The sequence below is a fragment of the Chaetura pelagica genome, unplaced genomic scaffold (assembly GCF_000747805.2).
Source record: "Chaetura pelagica isolate M959 unplaced genomic scaffold, ChaPel_1.0 scaffold2, whole genome shotgun sequence".
NCBI classification, from domain to species: domain Eukaryota; kingdom Metazoa; phylum Chordata; class Aves; order Apodiformes; family Apodidae; genus Chaetura; species Chaetura pelagica.
The window spans coordinates 971,660-981,659 of NW_009952796.1; the positions used below are offsets into that span (position 1 = coordinate 971,660).

A 10,000-nucleotide genomic window follows, 5' to 3' on the forward strand; every position below is an offset into this window, starting at 1 on the left:
CTGCCATGTCGCAAGTTGTGGACACGGTGGTCAAAGTTTTCTCATCCAAGCCCTCCCGCCAGCTTCCTCAGGTCTTCCCACCTCTCCAGATGCCGCAGGCGAGGTTCGCTGTCAATGGGGAGAACCACAACTTCCACACGGCCAACCAGCGCCTGCAGTGCTTTGGGGACGTCATCATTCCCAACCCCCTCGACACCTTCAGCAGCGTCCCCATGCCTGGTGCCACTGACCAAACCGAGGCGCTGCCCCTTGTCGTCCGCAAAAACTCCTCTGACCAATCCGCCTCAGCCCCACCAGCTGGCAGCCATCATGCCTCCCTGCACCAGTCCCCACTGTCAGCCACTGCTGGCTTCTCCACCTCCTCCTTCCGCCACCCCTTCCCGCTGCCCATCATGGCCTATCCCTTCCAGAGCCCCCTGGGTGCCCCATCGGCATCCTTCCCGGGGAAAGATCGCGCCTCGCCCGAATCCCTTGACCTGACCCGGGAGACCACCAGCCTGAGGACCAAGATGTCGTCCCACCACATGAACCACCACCCCTGCTCGCCAGCCCACCCCCCCAGCGCTGCCGAGGGCCTCTCCTTGTCCCTCATAAAGTCTGAGTGTGGCGACCTGCAAGACATGTCCGAAATCTCACCCTACTCGGGAAGTGCAATATCCTTTTTGAAAGACGAGCCATAACCTGGTGGTGGCTGGTGGGAGAGGATGAGGGGCTGTGCCCATGTCCTGAGGCCTCTCCTGGGCGCTGCGGGAACAAGGTGCTCGCAGGGGAGTAGGTGGGGGTCTTGGTGAGGCCAAATAAAATGCTGGTTGCTGACAGACAGCACTTCCTTCAGCAATGGTGTCCACACAGAAAAGCCACTGGCCCTCCTCAAGCCTTTTAGACCATCCCGTGGGGCCAGAAAGCAAGCCAGGCCCACTGTCTAGGTGCCAGTGGGTTTCCCTGGGCTGACAGGTCCTTCCCCAGGCTGGAAGGTGGTAGAGGGGGCATTGCCCTTGGCCAAAAAATGTTGAAGCCACGGCTGCCTCCCCTGCCAGGCCAACACGTGGCCCATGTTAATGGTGTCATGGCTGGGGATTGCAGAGAGCTACGGTGCAGCCATCGTGAGCCTTTGGCTCTCAAGCACATAATGGAAACGAAGCACAAAAGACACAGGTACTGATATATTCAGGCTGCATCAAATTCTTTCCCCCACCCAGAGGTCTGTTCCTCAGCCCTTTTGCAGCTGCCTGCTATGCATGATTAACCTCTGTTCAGCCATACACAGAAATCTTTTGTCCTAACGTACACAAAGCAAATTATTTTGGAAAGCCAGAGAGAACAATTAAATATAAAAGTTCAGCTGTATTAAATTTACAGGACATTTCCCCTGCGTAAAAAAAAGATAATAATAAAATCTCTCTTTTTAGCTCAATAGCAGGCTTTAGTTGGGGGAGCAAAATCCGTCTCTGCCTTTATTTAGGCATATCCAGACATAGTGATGGTTTGGTTTTTTTCCTGGAAACTAGTGCTAGGAGATTTTTTTTCTTTTTTAGCAATAACACCTCCCACTCCTTGCGTCTTTTCCCCTAATGTGCTTTTTGGTCAAAAGATTTTTCTTCCAAGTAGATTTGTATTAAAAGCGAATAAAATACCGTGTTTGCCCAATGCTAAAATTGAGGATTTTGCATGAAGGATAGATCGTTTTACTCCACCAGAAGGCAACAGCACAAGAACAGAGCCTTAGATACAGCTAATTTAATTCCCAAGTTGATTAAAGTAGTTGAGACTGAATAATTCTGCCCCTCCCTGAGTAATGGTAGTGATGCTGAGGAACTTGTCCCCTTTCCAGGGGTATCACATGAAAGCAGATGCAGGAGGCTGTGCCCCATCACTAGGTATCTTCTCGGTAATTAATAACTCTGGTTGTTTTAGATTAATTTAGACACATTTTACGGAGACCTGTTAAATCTTCAGGGGAATGCTGGCAGGGCTTGGGACTTGCTGGTTACCTGCACTTCCCGCGGCAGTGGGCACCACTGGAGCAAAGGCAGGTGCTGCAGGCCCAAAGCCCTTCACCAACATTCTTTGGTCTAACTTGGGTCAAGTTTGAGTAAATAATTGTTGCTGTCTGACCTGTATGAATAATCCCATTTCTATAGGGGAAAGTCTTCCCCATTTGAAAGCACCTTCCTTAGCTGTTGGTGGTTTTGAGAGCCAGCTGGTAGTGGACATGACATTTGAGGGACCTGTTTTCCGAAAGAGGATGTCTCTGATGCATTGATAGCAGGGAAGTCTTCTCCACATTGTAGGGCCAAACAGAGGATTTGGTCTAAATCCAGCATCACTCACTCTTATTGCCAGTTACTTTCGAAGATCTGAGCCGAAAATCTTTCCTGCATATTGAAATGCAAGCTGTGGTGCTCAGAAAGCAGTCCTGAGGCCAACAGGAATAGCAGCTGAGGGCAAGACTCAGGCCAGAGCAATCAAGTAATTTCTACCAAACAGTACAGTAGCATGCTATGTATAAAAGTAGTTCTCTTATCCTGGGAGAGGAGTGAGGAGAGGTGAAAAAAGGCAAGTGTGTGAACTAGGAGTAGTTCTGGGGCTGCACTTGATCCTATCCACCTGCAGAGCATCTCTCCTCGCCCCTTCTGTGTCTCCCAGTTCTCCAGCTCAGTCTTACTGGCGGACACCAACAAAGCATGTTGCTTCTGCTGGAACAGGGGTCTGAGTCCCACACCACTCTCCAGCTTAGCTGGGGGGCAACACTGAGTGGAGTGACTCCCTTCCTTCTCCTTTGCCCTTCTTCCCTGCCATTGTCAAAGTGCTTTGATGTTCCCACCTAGAAGCTATTTCAGGCTGCACAGTTAGATCTGGGTTTAGCTACAGAGTTTTTAGGACAAACAGATTTATTCAATAGGGGTTCTACACTACATGTACCCTGGTATAGGTATCTCAGCTCTGGGCATGTTTTTTTTCTAGTAGTCCATTTTTTTTCTCATTTGTTCAAGTAGCTTCCAAGCAGTTTCCAGGGAAAGGCGCAGCACGGAGATTGGTTTGTGCTCAATGCTGTTGTATTTTATTATTTTGCATGGTTGAATGTGTATATAAAAGGAATTTATTTCTTGAGAGAAGCAGATTTTTCTTCCCTACAGAAAGCAACATCTGTTTTTCTGGACAATACAGCCAGCATGAGAACATAAGACTAGCAGATATAGCCAGGCTGAGGTTTTAGTAGTAGGCTGAAACACTGAACCAGCCTGCTTTTTGGTGGTTTTGGGGTTTTTTTTGTTGTTTGTTTTTACCTTTTTTCTTTCTTTTTTTTCCTTTCCTTTCTTTTTTAACCAGCGCCTGTAAAATGTATCTGATCGTTCTTTGCTGAATTGCAGAAGGAAATGGTTAATGTTTGCATATTTCACTAAACAAGATAAGATGCACCTGCAGCATGAATTCCCATCTTGGTCATGAATGCAGTCTGTATCTTTGCAAACTAATCTGTTTAATCAAATATTAAGTTTTATTCAAATTCCAAAAGAAACAGACAGCGAATTGTTTATCTGCATGATCTTCCTTTGTCATGCATCCTCTTTGCATCTCAAGAAAAATAGCCTTGTTCAGTCCTAAAACATTTGCATAGATCAAAACTGAAGCACAACAGTAGTTTGTGTGCTGGTAAGACATTTGTAAAGGTGAAGAAGTTTAGCGTGCCCTGCCTGGCAGAAGGGCTTTAAAACATCAATGAAACTTTCTACAATTGATTTATTTTTAAGCAGAACTCAAATCCAACTGGAATGAGTTTCACAATCCCAATATGTGAGAGCTATAATTAGTGAATTACAACATTTTGAAATGAGGACTTATTACATCTGACGAGAATTAAACTAATTAAACTTTAAAAAAAAATATATGTTTTTAAAAAGAGTGATTGTACAGCAAGCTGGGTAACTCTGTGCTGTTGATAAAACCTGTGCAATGAATGAATACTTTCCAGCCAGCTCGTTCTTTGGAGGGTCTTGAAGATGCTCTGAGATACAGCTATTTAGAGCTTCGCTGATTGAAAGCACCCGAGGTGTAACTTAAGGAGCAGCTTGGCTTTGCGGGTGCAGATTTTTTACCTGATACAGCCTATTCTTACCTCTTTTTTTCTTCAGCTCAATACATGTGTGGGCTAGAAAAGCCTGTTAGAGCCATTTGTGGGAGCTCAGGCTGAGAGTCACAGGAGTGAAAGATCATCTCTCCTGAAAAATATTTTTGCAAAAGAGGAGCATTACCTGGGAGGATTGAAGTGCAAATGAGTCAAACGCTAAGCAATGCCACCCCTGTGCTTCTCCAGTTAAAACACAAGAGTGTGTCTGTGTTTGGTTCCCAGTCTTTCACTTCCTATTTCTTAGCGTTTTGCCTTTTTGCTGCTGCTGCTGCTGCTGCCTTAGGTGAGGCTGCGCTGTGCTGTGTAAACGCACAACGCCGAGACTCTCAGGTTGTTTGAACACTGCTTTAGGTTCAGCTGCAGTCCGCTGTTCCTCTGATCTTTTATGTTCCCGAGCAGATGTCTTTCATTAATTTATGGATTTATCATCTTTTCTTTCTCTCTCTCTTTTTTTTTTTTCTTTTCCTTTTTTTTTTTTTTTTTTTTTACACCTGGCAGCTGGCTCAAGTTTCAGCAGTTATTGTCTATTTTGCATTACCCATAGAATTGAATGTCATCTGTCTTCACAAAGCTATAGCTAAGAGAATTGAGGCAAGCCACACTGCTGGGACAGAGCTTGTTTGCGTTCCATTCGGCACCCCTCCTCCCTTTACCTCCTTAATATTTATTTGTGCTCGTTTTCTTTCCTGGCCTTGAATGGGGCTTAGCTCGTGTTCGGTACAGCTGTATGTTTACTGAATCTATTTCATCATGAGTCATTGTGCGTGTGTAAGTATCCTGGAAACAGCTAGTGCTTTCTTGGAAGAACAGTTGCTTTTCAGCCCAAGCACTTAAAAAGGAAATTAGGCAATTGGTCAGTTCAGGTTTGGGGGTTTTGTTTGTTTGGTTGGTTTTGTTGGTTTGTGTTTTTGGGTTTTTTTCTTTCTGAAATAGCAATAGGTTATCCACTTCTTAGCTCTGAACTCTGCCATTAACTAGTTTTTGCTAGATTATTACAGATCATATCTTTTATCACAGTAAAGTGTTAACCTTAGGATCAAGATATACAGATTTGTTGCATATTTGATATTGCTTTAAGGCTGCCAAGTGCTTAAGAACAAGTATAATTTTAATAAAAAATGGATTTCTGGGAATTTGAGTCTCAGAACATCTTTTAATACATGCTTCATTCAATATCAATATCCTCTGGCATTAGAGCAGAAAATATTTAAAAATCCTAAATGCAGAAGGAACCAAGTGCTTAGACAACTGTCTAATATGCTTAAATCCAGCAAATATGAGAGCTTTTTTTTAAAGTTTAAGTCCATCTTTGAGCTTGCATTGCCAGGCAGTATACGCCAAACCCAGTATTAACATGTCAGCGTCAGAGGTATTGCAAATTAAGGAGACTTAGGTTTGTTTTTTTTTCTTTTCCTCATTGGAGTACCCCTTTGGACCCTCACTTCCCTGAAAGGATCGCATAACAAAATGGATTTCTGGCGTAGAAGTTTTGATTTGTCTAAAACTCTTATCACTAAGCAATAGGTGACAGCTTGCTACTATTATTTCACTTACGTATTTTGACAGATGGCACTGCAGAGTGTAATGCTCTTTTAGACTTCTCTATCAGTCTAATGGAGGTAACTGGAGGTTCTTTCAACTCTTCTCTTGGCACAAGAAGTATGTCAGTCATAAATTATCTTCTTTGTAATCATTAAGCATCTAAAACAAAATGCAAGTTCAGCTGAGCCGTTTTCCATGTACTTCCACATAAGAAGAGGTTTTTAAACTAGGATTGTCAATTACTTTTTTCTTTTTTTAAATGCCACTTTTTTTCCAAGCCAAAAAGTGAACCTTGTAACTGAAATAAAGTGAGAGGGTTTCAGTAGATTTCATTAATTAGAGAAAAAGGAATTCTGCTGGAAAAGCCAAGCTAATCATCAGTAGCCTGCTGACAAAAATTAGTCTGGGTTTCCCGTCTTGAGGCCTGGGATGAGGTGTTCTGTGCTGACATGTGCCCGGCTGTAAGGTGCAGGAGGCACCTTGGCTGCAGCGCATCTGTCAGCTTGGTTGACCTTCTCCCCGCTCTAAGGTGTGACCCAAGTGAAATTTTCAACAATTGTGTTTAGGACAAACAGTCCTTAGAGAAGCTTCTGGGAAGAACCCTTAATTGACCTTGTGGGGGCCACATTGATTTTCTCCACGTGCATCTTCATTTCTGATAAATTATAAAGCCATTAATTTGCTGAGGAAATGGCAGGGCCAGCCTGCGGCACAGATGTGACCAGAGCCATCCTAGCACGCAGTGCACAAAAGGGAGCCAAGAAGCTGGGAGAAAAATCAGCAAGCCGAGATTGTTATGGTTAGCTTCACATTCCCTTGGGAACTCTTTTAGTTGCTTCTGTTTACAGATCTAAAAGGTAATGATGGTTCCAGGATAAATAGGCTGCCTTATAGGGTAAGTGGCCGTTTATTGATCAGCTAGCCCGCATTTATTGATTGCTTAGCCCCAAATACAGCTTCGTTCTCCGAGGAGTTAACTGTGTAAACCAGGAGGCGACAAGTTTGTGGTGGGGGGATCGAGCAGCAGAGGGGCTCTGCCTATTATGAATTTTGCTTTGATTTGCAAGGCAGCCCCTGGAACAAAGCAACTGCAGGATTAGAGAGAGTTTCTCAAGATTTCAAAATTTATCAACATGAATGAAACAGGTGAAACCCACTGCCTGTGTAAAACATTGCTCAAATTATAAAGTGCCTCCAATTGTCTCGCATGCATTAGCTCTATTTCAGGCACAACACTGAGAGAAAAGAAGAAACTTTAGCTGGAATTGCAAAGGAGAGGGAGAAAAAGCTTCTGATAAGTTTTTTTTGTGGCACATGCTTCGTGCATTTGTTTCCTTAGCAACAAGTGAACATACATATGATACACAAGCCATAAACTTGCAAGATTCCCAAGATCTGGCACCAAAACTGAAAGGAAACAGAGGGTTTAAGCTACATGGCCTCAAGTCGGCCGTCTAGCTATTTTACAGAAAATTATAGAGCAGCATTTTAAATGTTAGTACTTTCTCCTATAGTCTGGGGAACTGCACAGTATTTAAGGAGGCATTTGCTAGCTCTGTATGTTTAGAAACGGCTTTCTCAAGAACAGCATTTTCCTTTACTAATTCAATCCTACATGCAGGAAGGCTTGTCACCTAATCACTTGAAAAAGGCCAAGCTCATGTTCTTTTACACCCGGTACCCAAGTTCCAATATGCTGAAAACCTACTTCTCAGATGTAAAGGTAAGAAAAATCTCTTACTTCCCCTTCTCTCCTTACTGCATGCTGTATTTGCTCATGAAAAGGTATCATGTTATCATATTATAGACTAATAATATTTGTGGGTACACAAAGGTTACAGTTGACTTTATTCACTTGTTCTTCCTGTTGAGGTGTACCCTGCTTTTGCCTAGATGAGGAAAGAGGAGGTTGGAGGGTTTTAAAATTAAAAATAAAAGATCACTGAAGTTTCAAAGCAAAGTAAGAATAATTGTTACAGTAAATTAAACAGTTTTCATTATATGTATCCTACTTAAAAAGGAGATTTCTGTGGAGGTAGAAACATACTTCCAAGAACATTTTGGAGCAGTTCTCAAGTGCTCCCTTATTGTTTCATTTCGGTTGGTTTCCTCGTATTTGTGCTTACATAAGCAGAGTGTAGAATCCCTTTCTTTCTGTCAAAAAGAAACAGTACATTGAAATTCTCCATGCAGAAGCTGCTTAAAAACAAAAGTGATGATTGTCTCTTATTTACAACTTAATTTGTTGTTGATGCAGAGTACACTGAGCATAAGGAGGATGAATAAAGTGACAGATTCAGGCCACATTATTCAAATGAGGATATGAAAGCTGTCGACATACAGCTGCATCCTCCCTCATTCTACAGAATATTAGGACCTCCTGATTTTTTTTCTAAAAGTAATTGTTCCTTCACATCAACTTGATTTTGTGTTAATCAGCTAAGTTTATTTTTTTAAAATATAGATTGGGCTTTAATGATTATAATGGCATAGATGGTGTTATTATCTAAGTAACTTTATAAACATTACATTAGCTTAAATTAGTTTGTTACATTCCCCCCCCTCTCCTCAACAAATTACAAAAATCCTTCTTTTAATCACTTTTGGGTTATGGTGTGGGCTTTTTTTGGTCTTAGTGAAAGATTATCCCACAGGTTTGTGAACTTGGCCCAGTTTCTGCCGATCAGTTCTCTTTGGTCAAGTTTCTTGGCAGTTTTTCCCTTTATTTTTTCATTTAATGTTGCATGCACTTGCACATCTCAGTACGTTCCTGCCCCTCACAGCCGTGCCCTTGGAGGTTCCTCTTATTCAATGCCGCATGCAGAGCGGATGGTAACATAAAAATGGGGGGGGGGGGGTGAAGCAATACAGGCACTTCCTAGGGTAAATGGCCAGTCAAGAACCATTAAACACACACAAAAAAAAAGCTGCGAATGGTGCAGCGGGCCAAGTGGAGGCTTTGCTCTCAGAGTGGATCCACCTGGGATGGCAGAATTGGAGGGAGCATTTCAGGCGATGCTGCTCCAATGAGCTACTGCAGGCAGATGTGGTGTTGGCAGGGCTGCTGGGGAGGGTCCTGCTCTGGTGCTGCCCTGTGCCTTCACCCCTTGGCGTTCACACAGCCAGCTACACCCAAGTGGGGATGGGTTTTTTCTCTGGTATTGCTGCTTTTCTCCCCTTCTATTTAAGATACATACTTGCATGTTTGCAAGCACACGGTGACTTCATCTTCTGACCAGCCTGTGTAATATGGAGAAATTGGGGTTTTTTGCCAATTTACATGTATACAACACCAGGAGAAACCCAAAAGTGTTTTACAAACCACCTGTGTGGGATGCGGTCATTCACCCAAAAGTGAGTGCGGCCATCTCCTTAGGGACACGTGACAGCCATGCAGAGTCAGCAGCAGCACAGAACCAGTGGTGTAAATATTAGATGCATTTGTCTTTCCTTGGGCTTTTCCATACCTCTAAATATTCAAAGTGTTTAGCATTTGTTTGAAATTTCTTAGGCCAAAGAGTGCTCCCCCCTCTGCCCATATGCAGTCCCATTAGCTTCACTGTTCCTACTTATGGAAGTGAAAGGACATGATTTTGCTTAAATGGAGCCAGAACGTCCTTGTGGTTTAAGCAGGTGTCCCCTGCCAGTACCAATGGGGGCTGCTGCTTGCTGCTGGAACACTCTCATCCATGAGTTGAGAACACATATGTAAATAGGTGCCCTAATGAGATGTTTCCATGTGCTGCGCTGGCCAAATGTTCGGCTCTGAAGATCATGGCTATATTAATAAAGGTATATGCGTAACATGTAATACTTGAAGCAATTGTATTTAATTTCCTTACTAATTGCCCTTAAAAATGAAAAGAAACTGTATTAACACAGTGATTTATTTCAGAAATTTAACTAGGAGAATAAAGCCTGGGAACAATTTGAATATCAGGGCCAGGCCCTGAGGGAAAGTAAATGTGTATAGCTGTGTTGAAACCAAGGAAGCCATACTGATTTTACACCAATTAAAAGTCAGTGCTTTTCTTCCTTCCTCCCCCTGCCCCAAAATGGCAATAATCCAAAAATTTTGTGGCAAAACTAGTAATGTCTGTAGTGCTGCAAAATTCTGAATTCTGTGTATTCTAAAGTGATAATTAAACTGTGCAGATTTGTTTATTACTGCTTTTTAAGGTAGTGATGTTTCCCTTTTCTTAGTCACCTGGAAGAAACAGAAAGTGAAGGACAACGACACACAGTCCCGATCTAGTGGGGTGAAAAATTATTCTCTGTCATAGTCGTCATGACTATGTGCATAACAACTCAGGAGGGTCTCTAATTAAC

The 10,000-nt window shown here is 42.9% G+C and overlaps 1 protein-coding gene across 1 annotated transcript in view; it reads left to right on the plus strand.

Moving 5' to 3' along the window:
* The window catches only part of PROX1 (prospero homeobox 1), a 36,846-nt gene that overhangs the window by 1,136 nt on the left and 25,710 nt on the right, over positions 1–10,000 (plus strand). The window contains exons 1-2 of the mRNA XM_009994730.1: positions 1–653; positions 7,287–7,394. The exon at positions 1–653 is cut by the window's left edge and continues 1,136 nt beyond it. Coding sequence (XP_009993032.1) covers positions 1–653; positions 7,287–7,394 — 761 coding nt within the window. The remainder of the gene's footprint in view (positions 654–7,286; positions 7,395–10,000) is intronic.